Source organism: Tyto alba, unplaced genomic scaffold, assembly GCF_018691265.1.
Source record: "Tyto alba isolate M040663 unplaced genomic scaffold, T.alba_DEE_v4.0 Super-Scaffold_22, whole genome shotgun sequence".
NCBI classification, from domain to species: domain Eukaryota; kingdom Metazoa; phylum Chordata; class Aves; order Strigiformes; family Tytonidae; genus Tyto; species Tyto alba.
The window spans coordinates 38234185-38250923 of NW_024881296.1; the positions used below are offsets into that span (position 1 = coordinate 38234185).

Sequence of the window (16739 nt, forward strand, 5' to 3'; positions counted from 1 at the left end):
ACAAGCACCTTATGAGGTGTGACTAACTTCTGAGTGCAGGCTTTTCCGTCGCTGCTGTTTATAGATGACATAGGAGCCCTTGTTGGCCCTGCAGAGCACTTCATTGACTTGGAGCTGGTAGTGAGCAAGTGAAACAGAAACATGGCATTCGCTAGCTTTTTGATCCCCTGCTTGGTGATCGGCACTGATATTGCTTTCTCTTGCCAGAATACTGACGACTTCGTGGGCGCCAGTTCTCCGGGGGATGTTGTTATTGGAGGCTTGTTTGCAGTTCACAGTGAAATGCTGCATCCAGCGGAATATCCCATCAAGCCAGTAATTCAGAACTGTGCTGGGTGAGTAGTGCTGGAAATTACATATATAACAAAGAAGAGATCACTGATATCGGGCATATACCTCTTATATTAAGATCAACAAAATCTGGTTCTCCTGCATTTCTTAGCTGTCTAAAAGACCTTGGACATAAGTTGTGAGTGATTTGAACACAGGCAGACTGTTCCATTTTACGTAAGAACGTACTTAAGTATGTCCCCCACCTCACAGGACTAGTCAGTTGTAATACATGGTAGTATCTTGCTTACTAGTTTGTAATTAATACTATAATTACTGCGGTTATTACACTTTGTATTACAATTGTGGCATTATGTTATAGGTTAGACTATATAGACAGTATGTAATATATGCATTCAGGTTCAGACTGTGCATCAGAATATTTATTTCATTGGCTCCAAATCCTACTGTGCTTGAAACATTGATTTTTCTTCTGGAAAGAATGCAAAGGAAACCTGGTAAAGAACTTTATTTTAACTATATACTAAAGCTTCCATAAGCCCAGGAGTTGCAAATATGCATTTGTTTTAACACAGGTGCAAATCCTCAAATTTTATTTGAATTTTACACGTAACTTAATCCCACATCTTAATCTAATAATCGGATGAATATGCAGGTATCCATTTGGATTTATTTCAAAATTATGAAAGAGTTGATAATTTTGACAGTCTTCCATTATTTTTCTATGAAGTCATTAATTGTCTCAGGTCCATCTGAAATTTAATTTAGCTTGAAAGATCTATAAACTTTAGAGAAGCTTGTCTGAGAGGAGGGTTGGTTGTATTTTGTGCTAGCACAGTTCTGATTGTCTGTTATAATATCCACTGGAGATAAGGAGAATAGCTGTACTAACTTCATCAGGTTTAAAGAGGATTTTAAGGAATGTTGATGCAACTGCTAGAAAACCTCAACCTCTGAAATATTTTCTCCTATTCTGAAATATTTAGTCCTTTCTTTTCTCTGTTTCATGATTTTGGTGAAAGTAAATACATTTTTTTTAAATTTATTGGGCAGATGGAGTACACTGGAACAGCCTCACTGACTTTGACATGCTTCCTGAAGATGTCACTTGCAATTTTTCATGTACCATGAAATTTTGGGGTTTACTATCTCTTTCTTTTTTTTTTTTCAGAAAATCATTGTTATTCAGGTATATTTTAAATGTTGTGTTTATTTTGCTTAATCTCCCACTTAGGTGAGACAAAAATGTATGATTTCTAATCTTTTGTACCCTAAACCCCAAGCAAATCACACAAGACATACTATCCATCATTTCTTTTCAGTAGTTTTCAAGTTCTAAAGGATATGCTCAAAACAGACTTTGCTTTGGCCTTGTTCCCAGCGACGCTTTTCTAAAATAAAACTTCTGTGTTTCCTGACAGCTTTGAAATTCAAATTTTTCTTCAGACACTTGCAATGATACATGCTATTGAAACGATCAACAATTCAACGCTGTTATCTGGAGTTACTCTGGGCTACGAAATCTATGACACATGTGCAGAAGTTACAAAAGCGATGGCATCTGCTCTGAGGTTTCTGTCTAAATTCAATTCTTCCGAGGATGTTGTAGAGTTCAAGTGTAACTACTCAGACTACGTCCCGAGAATTAAGGCAGTCACTGGAGCCAGCTACTCGGAAGTGTCGATGGCAGTTTCCAGGCTGTTGGCTTTGCAGCTAATCCCACAGGTAGATTTGAGGGAATTACTTCATTTTGGACAAAACGTTAAATTTACCATGCTTAGAGTAAAGGTGCAGCTCTGACCATAGGGATTGCAAAAGCCACTTGTTTGCTACAGGGCAGGATTTGGCTCGGCCTAAGGGCGTCGGGAGGGGTGGCATTCAACTCCAAAGGGAGGGCTTGATTCACTTGCCTAAGCAAAGGCAGTAAGGGCTCCTTGATATGCCCAGGGCACAGGCCTCCCGGTGCTGTTTCAGGATGATGCTGGACCCTTGTCAGCCTGGCAGCACCATTAGTCAGTCCTGCACGGCTGTGCCAGTTACTCCAGTGTACCTTGGATGACACTCAAGGACTTTGGTGAATATGCCAATACCCAATCTCATGCAGGAAAAAAAAAAAAAAAAAAAAAAAAAAAAAATCAAATTTGGCCAGAAATCTAGAAATTCTCTCCTGCCTGAGAGGGATTAGATGTTGGAGTCTGCTATAACTGTGGACAAGGAAGTGAGGAATATTGCTCTAAAACACAGCCTTACTCCTGTTACTCTTCAAGCAGTTCTAGAAAGGAAAGAATACAACTCTCTAGACCCACACCAATCCTTCCCAAAACATCCTTCTCTATTTCTGACCTTTCTAGGACTAGCACAGTCCCACACTTGCACTTAGGCCAGGGCTTACATTTCTATTTTCACCATTTTCAAAGAGTTGGAGTCAAGGCTAGGACCAACAAGGGAAAAGGAGATCCGCTTCCACACCATCCTGTGTTGCACCTTGGGTTTAGCAATTTGATAAAAATTACCTCACTGCGAAGTAGCAGCATAGTAAGCAAACACATGGGAAAGTTATAAATTTTGAACTAGACATGGCTCCTAACTGAATCTTTTCTTCTGCAACAGTAGGAAGTAATTATGACCTTTAGCTCCACCACAGGAGCTATAGTAAGTAGGAAAATTAAAATGCCACACTTGAACATAATCAAAAGACAAGTGCTGAAACAAATCTGCATTGGCACATAGAGATGGAAAAGGTGACCCAGCAGATTTTTCTCATCGATAGCATCTGTAATCTTCTGACATAATTAAGATTTGGTATCCCCCTCTAGACAGGTGACTCTCATTGTGTAAAGCTTAAATTTATTTTTTAAGAACTGTGAAGAAGTGTAGGAAATCTAAGTGTAGGGGGAAAATCTCCTACGAACAAATAGAAAGGGCTTAAAACTAGAAAGATTTAAATAACAATGTTCTATTTACATTTTTCTAGCTACATTCACAAGAAAAAGGTAATAGAACTTTTACATGAAAGAATTATAGCATTTTGTTCATTTTTCTGGGAGGTTCTTCTAACAGACCTAATGATCCCTTTAAAATACAATAATTAAATCTTGGAGAGAAAATATATATGTGGGTGAACCATACTAACATACTCAGTGATAGAAAAATACTGCAAACTGTAAGGGTACTAGAAACTTGTAAAATAACTCAACCAATAATTAATGCTTCCAGTGTTTTAAATATTGTTTTGAATAGTGCGTGGATGGTATCTGAACGGGGTAAACCAAAATCCTTATACCAGCATAACTGTCATATCCATTTTGAAGGGTTTTAGTCTCTGCCTTCACTGACGTAGTTATGTGGATGAGGATGAAAATAGTGAAACTGGTACTGGGCGTGAGCCTGCATCCAAAGAGCAGGGTGAGGGAACCTGCCCCATTTGGCTGCACGTCGTTGATGCTCATTCCCAGGAGGAGGGAGCCTGGGTCAGGCTGGAAGGAAGAGCAGATGTGCAGCTTTGATCTCTTGGTGTCCTTTGGAGGAGACCGCCCCCATAACCGCGTTGTTCGCTCTTCCTAGGTCAGTCCGGCATCATCAGCTGAAATCCTCAGTGACAAAATCCGGTTTCCTTCTTTCTTCAGGACTATCCCCAGCGATTTTCATCAGACAAGAGCAATGGCCCACTTGATCTGTGAGTCTGGGTGGAATTGGATTGGAGTAATAGCCACTGATGATGACAACGGGCGGTTCGCTCTGGAGAGCTTTGGGGTCCAGGCCATGGCAAACAACGTTTGCATAGCTTTTAAAGAAATGCTGCCTGCCTACCTCTCTGACAACACCTTTCACACCAAAGTTGATCACGCAATTGAGAAGATTGTCAAGGAAACCAGAGTAAACGTTATCGTTGTCTTTATGAGACAGTTCCATGTGCTCAAACTATTTAAGAAGGCAGTTGAAAGGAACGTAAATAAAATCTGGATTGCAAGTGATAACTGGTCAGCTGCGGTCAAAATCAGTACAATTCCCAACATCGGACAGCTGGGAACCATTGTGGGATTTGGATTTAAAAGTGGAGACATCTCCACGTTCCAAGACTTTCTGAGAAACCTTCATGAAAAGCCCACTGACAACAACAAATTTTTGCGTGAATATATTATGCTTTTGTCAGTCTGTGCACACCTGGAATATCACGATTTTCAAACGTGCATTTCAAACCAGTCCCAGAACGATCTATCGCAAAAGGTTGAGAATAAACATCAGATCTGGAGAGATGATTTTCTGAATGCAAACATTGAACAGGGATTTATCCACAGTACTATACTTGCGGTCTATGCCATTGCTCACGCCATTAAGGGGCAATGCAAAGACAGAAACTGCAAGGATCCCTCTGCCTTTGCTCCCTGGGAGGTATGATGTTAACTCTTTCAGGTCCCATTCTCTCTGCACAACTTCCTTCTCATCTTTGCTCCCACACTCCTGGATTTAATGGCTTGTTCCTTCTACAAAATGACTTTTTATTCCTGTTCCTGCTTTTCTTCACCAACTGAAATTACAGACCATGTGCTAGAGCAGCAGTATCTAACTAGCACAGTGATAAGAACTAGACTACCGTTTTGTCTGCTTTTTTTTCACCCATGTAGATGCAGATTTTCCCAATACTAAGCCATGGCTGTGTTCTGCAGTAGATAGAGAATGGTTATTGCATTTCACATACAGATAGCTAACTGATGGTGAGTAACTGCGTACCCACCATCTCCTCCTTCATGGGTCCAACAGCAATGGCTGTAAATGCCTGACTCCACGGATGCAGAAGGAATCTCTAGCTGCTCAACTTCATTAGCTGCCCCAACTCTTCCCCCATCACCTTCAAAGAGCACACAGAGTAGGCACCAGCTTGGATGAAGGCTCCAGTCTGTAGGTTCCTTGCTGGAATGTCTTCCTAGCTACTCATGTGGGATGGAATAAAAAGCATAGTCAATCTACAGTTGACTTACCAGCTATTCAGCTACTAGCGGTTGGTCCTGTTGCTGCAAACCACTGTAACACACAGCAACGAGTGCTCTTGAGAGATGGGGATATTTCAGGATAGAAGCACTCACCAAAGACTTTCAATTTTCCTCTCCCACTCTCTCACCATTATCTCCGTTTTGTCTGAATTCAGGTATTTTCTTCTATAATGAATCTTTACTTGAAAGTGAAAATGCAACAGACTGTCCCTCTGTTTGATCTTGATTTATATTGAAGTGACTGGTAGGAAAATTAGACACAACCTTTAAGATGGTTGAGGTACTTGATATCAAACTCTACTGGGTGGGAAAAAAAGAGGAAAAATCAGACAAGTAAACCTGACCCGACCTTTTACCCAAGAACCTGCCCAGGAGTATTCACTTTTACACACTTTTACTCAGAGGATTAAACAAAAGTTCATTTAAAAGTCAAACAATCACTGAAGTACTCTGACTTGCTCTGACCTCTTATCCTAGGTCAGAGGAGGTCAAACCAAGATAGGGAATTTGAAAAAAAAGCAACCAGTAACAATCAGACTCTTACCTGAATTTGTAAATGCAAATGGGACAAATTCAGGACTGCTCTACAGGGGATGCAACTTTATGGAGCTGCATTTACATCAGTGCTCAATTAAATGCTAAACCACCCAAATTAAAATTCCTGTTAAGCGGCTAAGAACTCATGAAGAAAACTGAAAGAGATATTTATTCCCCCCTGTGCAGTTTTCATGATACATTTCCTCTACACTAAATTTAAAAGCTCTTGAAGTGGATATATATGTATATATAAAGCTTAGGGTGCAACTAACTCATATCACACATTTCCACATACAGAGAGATGACAGTCATTGGTGTTACAGCCTTTGCAAAAATAACCATCTCTCACATCAAAATGTTGCTACTTATTAGCCTCTTCTGCCTGAAGGACAAGATGTATTCAAAAAGTTCTGTTCTTCCCATATCGTTAGAGAAACTGGAAAAATGGAGAGGAGAAAGATTAAATGACTAGCCTGAGTATATACAATAAAAAATTCCTATTCAGTCCCACACAACTACGCAACATCGAACTCAAATGCAGTACTGCTTAGAAGCACATTTCAGTTCTTTATATATTGGTAGAGATGCAGTAAGAGTATATGAACTCTCCAAAAAATTACATGTTATACGTGAAAAAATTATGTTATATACACCAGAAGTGTTATATACCTATAGTTGCCAAAGTGTAATATACTTGTCAGTATGTTTGTTAAATGCTACAAATATCACAAATGGATCCATGTACGTGCATGCTTTTCAAAGGCCAGATAAATTCAGCCTTTCACCAAAATCTTGGGGTTTTTTCTTGTTCATTAACCCCTGTTGCCAAAAATCATTAGGCCTGCAAAGGGATAAAGCCTTTGCTTCAATTAAGAACCACAGACACGCTGTTGCAGGTTGCTCTGGGAGCAAACGTTGCCCAGATCGACTCTGGTGACATTAAAGTAGCAACAGGAGCATCACTCACAGTCATTCTTCACAAGAAGGGGAGTTCCAAAAGGCCATTTGTTCTTGCAGCCAAAAATCTTTTCTTTCCAATCATCGTACCAAAACTTTAAAGGCTGGAAAGAAATAACAACATGAGTATTTGTACACATTGCACAGAGTTAAGAAATTATTATTTTTTTATTAATAGATTTTTAAGGTCAACAGGACTGTCTGAATAATGTAATTCTGTGTCAGACCTCAGAATAAGCAGTTATAAAGATGACTTTCAATTTGAAGATTTCTTTTACTCCTAAAAAGCAACATTTCTTTTTAACTTGATATTATCATACAGATGTTAAACTATGGAGTTTATCACACTGACGTGATACTCATGTATGTTATCATTTCTTATACTTATGTTCAGCTCCTTGAAGAACTTAAAAAAGTTACAGTCATTGACGATGCTAAAGAAATCAAGTTTGACTCCAACGGAGATATGAGCACCAGTTACGATGTACTTCTTTGGAAAGAAATTGATGGTCACATGGAAATCACCACTATGGCAGAATATGACCCAGAGAAAGGTGACTTTATCTTTGAGGATGAAGAGAAAAAAAAGGAATTTCTGGATTTAAAGGTAGCTTTAAATTTGTTGCCGTAACATGTGAAGTCTGTTTCATGTTCTCGTCTCTCTGCAATATTTGCAAATGAAATATGTGTCGGTTAGAAAACTCTCTTGTGGTTTCACGTTCTCCTTTTAGAGCAAAAGACCCTCTCTGGGTATATCTGACCACCTTCATGCATCCTGAGAAACACGTTAGCCTGTAAGAAGTCTCAGCGATTTGTAATTGAGTTATTTCTCCAAAATGCTCCTAGGAGGTTTCCTAAGATGAGAAGTTATGTCTGTCCTAAGTATGCTACTCCAGAATCTTGAAAAGGGGTTTTAAAATTAAAAATGACCATGTATAAAAGCCCTGTCTCTTACTTACCGCCACCATTTATTTTGTACATGAAGACTGATACCTGTCGAATTCACTGATTAAAAAAAAAGAAAAAAGAAAAAGGGATGTTCATCCTGTTAGGGCTGGGGTCTGCATGAATAAGCTGTCATCTGTGCATGGGTGGAGGTCTCGGTTCATTGTGCAGCTCTGTGCTGCAAAGCGTTCACCACCAATGGGGTGGGGAGAGGTGGATTACTACGTGGGCTGAATTCAAGTCTCAGCGTGTGAACTCGGCTGAAAGAAAAGTCTGAGGACAGAAGGAAAACTCAAATCTTGTCTCCCTTTGTGGTGCTGCCCTGGATGGCAAGGAAATGTCTCCACCTCCTTGCGAGCACCATCTTAGAGGGAGAAGAACTAGCAGTGTCCCTCAGGACTGCTGCTCCATTTTACACAAAATTATCTTTGGAAGGAGGACCTGAACCCAGACCTCAAGAGAAAGCCCTGATCATACCCCCAGAGAGGTGCTTCATGACTCGGGGATGAGCTGCCAAGGGTCAGGAACGTCAGAGCTGCAGTGCAGAGCACCCACCAAGGTGTCTTCCCCGAGGCGAGGTGTCTCCCCTGAGGCTCAGAGCAGCCAGGCAGGGTTTCAGGATCTCACTCGTGAAGCAGTCCACTTGAATCCCCCATCAGATGCTTCTGGCCTTTCTCTGGAGCTGGTCCTCAGCAGTCTAAATTCCAGGTTCGAAGCTGGTTGAGACACTTGATCAGCATTGTAAAGGCAGAGATGATTCCACCGATTGGCATTCAGGGCCAAAAAATAAAATTATCAGGTAGATAATTTGCATCCTGTCACCTGTTGACTGTGTGGAGAAAATACAAGAAGCATGGAGCCTACAATGCCTTCTTTCATCATCATTTTCTGATTCCCTTAAAATACATTAGATGCAAAAAGAGAGTGCAAATTGCAGAATTACTGGAGGTTTATTTTAACTTTTCTTAGTAATTAGTTGTGCCTGAGCTGATTTTTTTGTTTGTTGGCTTGTTCTCTTCACACTGCAGAAGGTTCAGTCAACATGCTCCCAGCACTGCAGACCAGGACAGATGAAAAAGGTTACAGAAAGTCCACACACATGTTGCTATGAGTGTGTTTACTGCCCAGAAAACCATTTCAGCAATCAAACAGGTAAGGAATTGTGATCCAAATAAAGATTTATTTAGACACCAATACAATTGTTTTGTTGGGTATAATGTGCCTTAGCAACGTTGGGTATAACTTTGGAATGGGATTGAAGTATTTGTTTATGCTCAGCTTCCCAAATACAAGCGTTCAGCCTATAAAAATGGGTTTAGATGCTTATTAGAAGACCAAATTTAAAGCAAGTAGCTTTTCCAGCTGACTACCATTATCTTTTGTTAGGACGGACAGTCTGGCTGATTTATCAGTGAGACTGGCTCTCATCAAAGAAAAGCCTTGCTTCCCTGTCTTTCCGCAGTACGCCCAGTCCAATAAGGCAGAAATTGTTCCCTGTGCGGGGGGTGAGGCGCTGGCCCAGGGTGCCCAGAGCAGCTGTGGGTGCCCCCTCCCTGGAAGGGTTCAAGGCCAGGTTGGACGGGGCTGGGAGCCCCCTGGGCTGGGGGAAGGGGGCCCTGCCCGGGGCAGGGGGGTTGGATCTAAATGGTCTTTGAAGATTCTTTCCAACCCAAACCATTCTATGAGTCTATGAAGATCAAGGGTTATGTATTTTGCTTACCAGAATATTTTTTTGTCTTACCAGGAAGTACTGTGAAGTTTGATATAACTGTACAGTAATATGTTCTAGTATCAAATCTGATGTATACTTTACCAATGGTTCATTTATAGGTGTGAGCAACATTTTTTAAAGGGGAAAATTAAATATGGAGGAGAGAGATGGAATTAAGAAAATTGCAGTACAATGTACTTTTAATCTTCTGAGAGCAGAAGGGAATTAAATTTTGTCTTTTTAATTCAAAAATTTGTGAAATTTCTCCATATCACAGGATAGGAATTTTGAAGCAAAAGGAACCTTTCAAAACGTAATCTAAAGCAACATTTATTTCTGCGGTTGTATTTCAAAGTCTGTCTGCAAATAGAAAGTTGTGGGTTTTTTTTTTTTGTTAAAATAGGTAAACAAAAGAAGCATAGTTCCAATTTCTGTAAGATAATTGATCTACCCTCAAGTCATTGTTCAGGTTTCAGTTAAAGTTTGCCTGTCCAGACCTCTGGCCAGGTCACGTACTGCCAGTCAGCGATGGCCAAGGCAGTTTTAGGACCCTGCTTATTCTCCCTGTCCCCTCCCTGCCCCTGGCTGCAGGCAGCCCCTGCTCCCAGCTGGCTGGCTTTTGTCCTTTGCTCCTTCTGCTGCTTCCACCACAGCCACCACCCACCACAGCCACCACAGCCACCACTGCCACCTCTATCACCACCCACCACAGCCACCACAGCCACCACTGTCACCACTGTCACTGCTGCCACCTCTATCACCACCCACCACTGCCACCACTGCCACCACTGCCACCTCTATCACCACCCACCACTATCACCACAGCCACCACTGCCACCACTGTCACCACTGCCACTGCTGCCACCGCAGCTACTGCTGCCACCACTGCCACCCCTGCCACCTCTATTACCACCCACCACTGCCACCACTGCCACCTCTATCACCACCCACCACTATCACCACAGCCACCACTGCCACCACTGTCACCACTGCCACTGCTGCCACCGCAGCTACTGCTGCCACCACTGCCACCCCTGCCACCTCTATTACCACCCACCACTGCCACCACAGCCACCACAGCCACCCCTGCCACTGCTGCCACCGCAGCTACTGCTGACACCACTGCCACCACTGCCACCACGCACCACTGCCAACCCTGCCACTGCAGCCACCACTGTCACCAAAGCCACCACCCACCCCTGCCACCACCCACCATTGCCACCCCTGCCACTGCCACCCCTGCCACCACCCACCCCTGCCACCCCTGCCACCACCCACCCCTGCCACCACTGCCACCCCTGCCACCCCTGCCACCCCTGCCACCCCTGCCACCACCCACCCCTGCCACCCCTGCCACCCCTGCCACCCCTGCCACCCCTGCCACCACCCACCATTGCCACCCCTGCCACCACTGCCACCCCTGCCACCCCTGCCACCACCCACCATTGCCACCCCTGCCACCACTGCCACCCCTGCCACCCCTGCCACCACCCACCCCTGCCACCACCCACCCCTGCCACCCCTGCCACTGCCACCGCTGCCACCCCTGACACCCCTGACACTGCCACCTCTGCCACCCCCCACCCCTGCCACCACCCACCCCTGCCACCACCCACCCCTGCCACCACCCACCCCTGCCACCCCTGACACTGCCACCTCTGCCACCCCCCACCCCTGCCACCACCCACCCCTGCCACCACCCACCATTGCCACCCCTGCCACCACTGTCACCCCTGCCACCCCCCACCTCTGCCACCCCCCACCCCTGCCACCCCCCACCCCTGCCACCGCAGCCCTGCAGCTCCTCCGCCTGGACGGCGACAGCAACAGTGGGAAGGGATCAGCCCTGTCTACTCCCCTTCCCACATCGCTCCCGTATCTCAAGCCTCGATAATCCACTTGGCAGTTTATTGACTTCAGGTTTCTACGCTATCTTCCTTTTTTCTGCTTTCAGATATGGATTACTGCTACCGGTGTAACAACAAAACCTACTGGGCTCCCATCAACAGTACCACATGCTACAGAAAGGCAATCCAGTTCCTCACCTGGACTGACTGGTTTGCTATTTTCCTCCTTCTCCTCTCCGCTTTTGGGGTTGTGCTGGTTTTGTCAATCGGTGTAATATTTACTAAAAATTTGAACACACCTGTTGTGAAGGCTTCTGGAGGTCTAACTGTCTGCTATATTATTCTCTTCAGCCACCTCTTAATTTTTTTAAGCACTGTCTTCTTCATAGATGAGCCCACAGAATTCAAGTGTAAGACTAGGCAAGCCCTCTTTGGCATCAGTTTTGCACTCTGCATTTCATGCATTTTAATAAAGTCACTAAAAATTTTACTAGCCTTCAGCTTTGATCCCAAGCTGCAGAATTTCCTGAAATGCGTGTATAAACCTGTTCCCACTGTGGTCACCTGCACTGGAATTCAAGTTATCATTTGCACCTTCTGGCTAATATTTAGGACACCTTTTGTAAAGCAAAACTTCTCAATCCCAAGAGCAATAATTCTGGAGTGCCATGAGGGCTCTATTGTGGCTTTTGGGATTATGTTGGGCTACATCGCTGCCCTAGCCTTCACTTGCTTCATATTTGCCTTTAAAGGTCGAAAGTTGCCAGAGAACTACAACGAAGCTAAATTCATCACATTTGGCATGCTAATTTACTTTATAGCGTGGATTGTATTTATCCCCGTCTATGCAACTACATTCGGTAAATACCTGCCAGCAGTGGAAATCATCGTTGTTTTAATATCCAATTACGGAATCCTCTGCTGCATTTTTCTTCCAAAGTGCTACATCATCATTTACAAGCAAGAAACAAACACAAAATCTGCCTTTCTCAAAACGATTTACACATATTCCTCCAAGAGCGCAGGCAGCGTTGCTGTTAGTCAGATTTCTTTGGATTCAAAGTCTTCCAGCTCCCGAGCTACTATCTCAGACTCGTGTAAATCTAAGAAAAACTCTGTGAATGGAAACTGCCAATCCCAAGTACCTGGGCAGACACTAACAAAAGGGAAAGTTCTTCCTAAAAACACTGCAAGGACTCTGGCCAGGAAAAGACTCTCCAGCATATGAATGGCCAGCACTAAAGTACAAGAAGATGAAAAGCCATCTGAGGGAGTCATTTCTCTTTCAGGTGTCTTTCCTTTTGGCATCCCCAAGGAGAGCAGGCCACCTGAAATGCCTTCTCCTCCAGTACTCAAGCCGTTACCCATTAGCAGATTTGCAAGGCTTTCCTGGCTCTGCCTGTCCCTGCTCCCGTGGGCACCGGGAGGTGCAGTCCCCTCCAGCAGCCCCCTTCCTCCCCCAGCCCGCTCATGTAGACCTGCAGGAACCTATTCTGCAATCTCACTTCCCCGAGTGGGGCAGAAGCATCAGGATATGATTATTTCTCACAGATGTGTAGGCAGGAACAGACAGGTTTACCTCGCTTTTTTTTTTTTTTTTTGCATTGGTGATGCCCAATTGTTTAAGGAGCTCTTCTCACCTGCCTCTGTTTTACAGATCAAACAGAATCCTCTCCCAGCCTTTGTTTGCTAAAATAAACAAGCCCAGCCCTTTAGTCTCCACTCTTAAGATAGGTTTTCCATTCTCCTGAACATCCAGAAGTAATCCTTTTCACCTGGTATCAGTGAATCCTTTTTTGGTTTTTCTCCCCAAAATTCCTTATTCCAGATAAGTGCTGCAATAATTTCTTAAAGTTCCTTGAACTTACCAGGATGATAACGAACTAGAGAAAGGTTGATCTAAAAACTAAAGAATTGATCTAAAAGGTTGATCTAAAAACTAAAGAATTGATCTAAAAGGTTGATCTAAAAACTAAATCTACTTTTTTTTTCCCCTCATACTCAGAGGGAATACACTGATTCACCCCCTGTACCTCCTCTGATGCACGAGGAGAGAGGACCAACTACGCTCGTCCCCAAGTGTCCTCTTAGTTGAGGATGTAATGTCAATACTCATAAACACCAGTTGATTCCTCTCGTTAGCATAAATAACGTAATGACCAGGATCAGCATGAGCACATCCTGGGAATTTTAGCTTCTTTCATACCTATTTTAAAAATCTGATTTTCAACAAGAAAATGACAACGCACCGTTCCGATACGTAGAAATAGCACAAGAATGAACTGATGTGAGCTGCTCTGGATGAGTCCCTGCTCTGTTGGTACAGCTCTTCTGTGCCTTCTGTACGAGAGGCAAAGGGCATGTTCAGAAAAGGAGGAATTTTTCTGTTGGGACAATGGTACCAGAGAGTTTTCAAACCCTAAACAGCAGACCTATGTTGCCAGTCGAGGACCATGAAAAATAATTCTCCCTGTTCATAAAGCCCGGACCATGAAAACTTTGCTATTTTAACTTTTGTGACATCTTACTGTGAAATAATACTAAAATCCCTGAGTTTTGTCCATGCTTCTGTTTAAATCTGAAATAAATGCATGTTGTGACAGGCCAAAATGAAGTTCAGTAGATTTGGTGTCACACAGACATAGTGTATTATTGTTATGTACAGTAAATCCATTTTTCTATAATTTCTATTTATAAGTTGTAACCCTTATCCATATGATTTTTCTACTCATATTTTGTTTAAAAAAGCTATGTATCACATTCCAACAATGGGCACAGGCAAGTAAATTACTGTGACATGTAAACTATATATGTACTACGCACCTGTGAAGACATTTTTAAAGTAATTTGAATGGCAAAGGTGCAATTTACATACATATTTGAGTAATTATGTAAGTTCTGTCACTGATGGGAAGAATGAAGGTTTATGCACATGTGTTTATATGATGAATCTCGTTCAGACATCAGTTGTTACAAGTACTGTTCTGAATATAAAATTATGTATGATAAGGTTAAAATTCCTGTAATTTGGCTGCCAATGCAGCAAGATGTCTCACCCCCAAAAAATAGAAGCAAAGCTTACATTGCACAACAACTCTCAGCACTAAGCTGGATAGAAAAGTTAATTTGGCTCGAGCGTTGTACCTGCATTTATTGTTTTCAAATGTGTTGAGCATGCCATGTCTTGAAGATATAAGGAAAGGGGATGATTAAATCCATATTGTTATTTACAATTGAGTTTGCCTACTTAATTTCCTTACCTTTCCCCATGAACTTTGGTTTGGCCTTGAACAGCAGCAATACACGCACCTGTGTGGTGTTTCCACCCAGCAGATCTCAGCCTGCTTCTTGCAAACGTCCCTTCGGTTGAAAGTTAAGTATGGTAGCGCAATCCCCGCTACAGGACAGTGAGGGAAGTGTCTTGAGGAATAGGGAGTGGGAACAGCAATATGAAAGCCCCCCCGGAGGTATCTTTAAGGAAAGACATCACATATGACAGAATTTCAAAGAAGTCCTGCATGCCGTCCGCCTCTCCAGCTCATTGGATCTTCTGCGTAAATCACAGTGGGTGGTGGAGCTGAGGGGATGTAGCAGGTCTGCTGGCTAGACTTGGAAGAAAAAAGAGACACTGTACGAAGCTGTGTTACATATGTCTTTAAATGCTTTGTCCGCAAGAAGCGAGTGATCATACGTAGATTGAACATAAGGTGGTCGTGCTAGCCTATACAGAAGATAAAAAAAGCTGAAAACAGAGATTCATGATACTAAAGGGAGCATTTGTGTGCGTCCCCTTGCCCAGAACCCTAAGCCTTCCAGCAATCTGCCCATTCCCGCCTGCAGGCACAGGGATATTAAATGGGCCTGAAACAGATTTTCCTCCCCAGCGCACAGAACAGGAATCGCCTTCCCGAATCAGAGCCAAGTCCCGGCACGGCCCCCACCAGAGCCACGGCCCGCAGGGCAGGCCAGACCGCGCAGGGCTGCGCTGGGTTTCCGTGGCGTGGGTTTGTTGGCAGTGGGGGAGCCGTGGCCCCTCTGAGAAGCTTCTCGAAGCTCCCCCGGCTCCAAATCGGCCCCACCTCTGGCCAGCGCCGAGCCCATCAGCTGCACCTCTGCGATAAGGTATTTAACAAGGGGAACCTGAGAGAGGGCAGGGACTTGTGAAAAGGAATTGGGAGAAGGATGGACACCGAGATCAGTGGAAGGAAGGAGGAGGCTGTGGGAGAGGTGCGGCCGGAGCAGAGACCCCGGTGCCCCATGGCGAGGCGGCAGGGCCCCCCCCCTGCCACCCCTGGAGGGCTGCGGCGGAGCAGAGGCCGACCTGAAGCCTGAGGAGAAAGCCGCTCAAGGACGGGTGTCTGTGCTTAAAGGAGGCCGGGACTCTGAGGGGAGAAGCGGCCCCCGCTGTTGTGGTTCGGCGCTGGGAGAACGGCAACGCGCGGGGGGGACCCACGCTGGAGTAGCTTGGGAACGGCCGCGGCCCGTGGGGAGGACTCGCTGTGGAGAAGGTTCCTGGAGGGCTGTCTGCAGTGAGAGGGGAGCCCCGGGGAGCAGGCGGGGATGTGTGGCGGTCACCCCCCATCCCGAGAAGGAAGGAGCAGGAGCTGGCTGTAACCCCCATCCCCTGCCCCCTGCGCCGCTGGGGGAGGAGGGAGAGACACTGGGAGCAGAGCTGAGTCTGGATAGAAGGGAGGGGTGGGGGAGATGGTTTTTGGATGAGGTGGCACCTCTCATTGTCCCACCTTGTCTGTTAAGTGTTGGTTTTGTTAATGTTTGAATTAAAGTGATGTTCTTTTTTAATTCCCCTAAAGAGTCTGTCTTTTGCCTGTAACTATAATGGGTGAGGCACTCCTCCCTGTCCTTATCTAGATTCCCAAGCCTTTTGCTTTATTTTCTCCTTTATGTTCCTGAGGGGGAAGGGGTGAGTGAATAGCTGCGTGGTGCTCAGTTGCCCTCTGTGCTCAAACCTCAACAGGGGCCAAAGGGGACGGCTCCTCTTCCTCGCTCAGAGCACGCTCTGCTCCCTTACTTCAGAAAGATCCCAACACCACTTTTTGAACTGCTAACGTATATATGTGCCCACCTGCAAGGTTTCCATCTCCAAGAGCAATAGGGAGGACACATGGTCCCCAAATACAGTGCTGTCCACAGAGAAGTCAAGCGTGGAAATGCCATTTGTTGAGATCAGTGGGAGGCTGCTCTGGACGTAACCACTATTTCACCTTTTGGGGTTTTATGCCATTCTTTGCTAATCATGCTAAATAATGCATTCTGAAGCTCATATCACACAGTACACAATATCTCTAGAGAGAATTAAGACTGTGAAGGCCACCAAGTTTTTCTAGTCCTCTCCTCCAGTGGCATATTTCCATCAAGATTTCAGTATCTCTAGCTGTGTGGATGCCTTTCAGCTGCCCAGAATATTTAGAGCAGTTCTCTGCTCTGCAGTTCTTTGCTGAG

At 44.3% G+C, this 16739-nt stretch overlaps 1 protein-coding gene across 1 annotated transcript; it reads left to right on the forward strand.

Annotated features, from left to right (window-relative positions):
* The first annotated feature begins 141 nt into the window (after positions 1 to 141).
* Positions 142 to 12507, forward strand: GPRC6A (G protein-coupled receptor class C group 6 member A). Its single transcript, XM_042796076.1, has 6 exons — positions 142 to 335; positions 1713 to 2016; positions 3856 to 4683; positions 7171 to 7383; positions 8750 to 8873; positions 11387 to 12507. Exons 1-6 carry the CDS (start codon positions 142 to 144, stop codon positions 12505 to 12507), a joined length of 2784 nt encoding a protein of 927 aa, XP_042652010.1.
* Positions 12508 to 16739: the final 4232 nt, after the last annotated feature.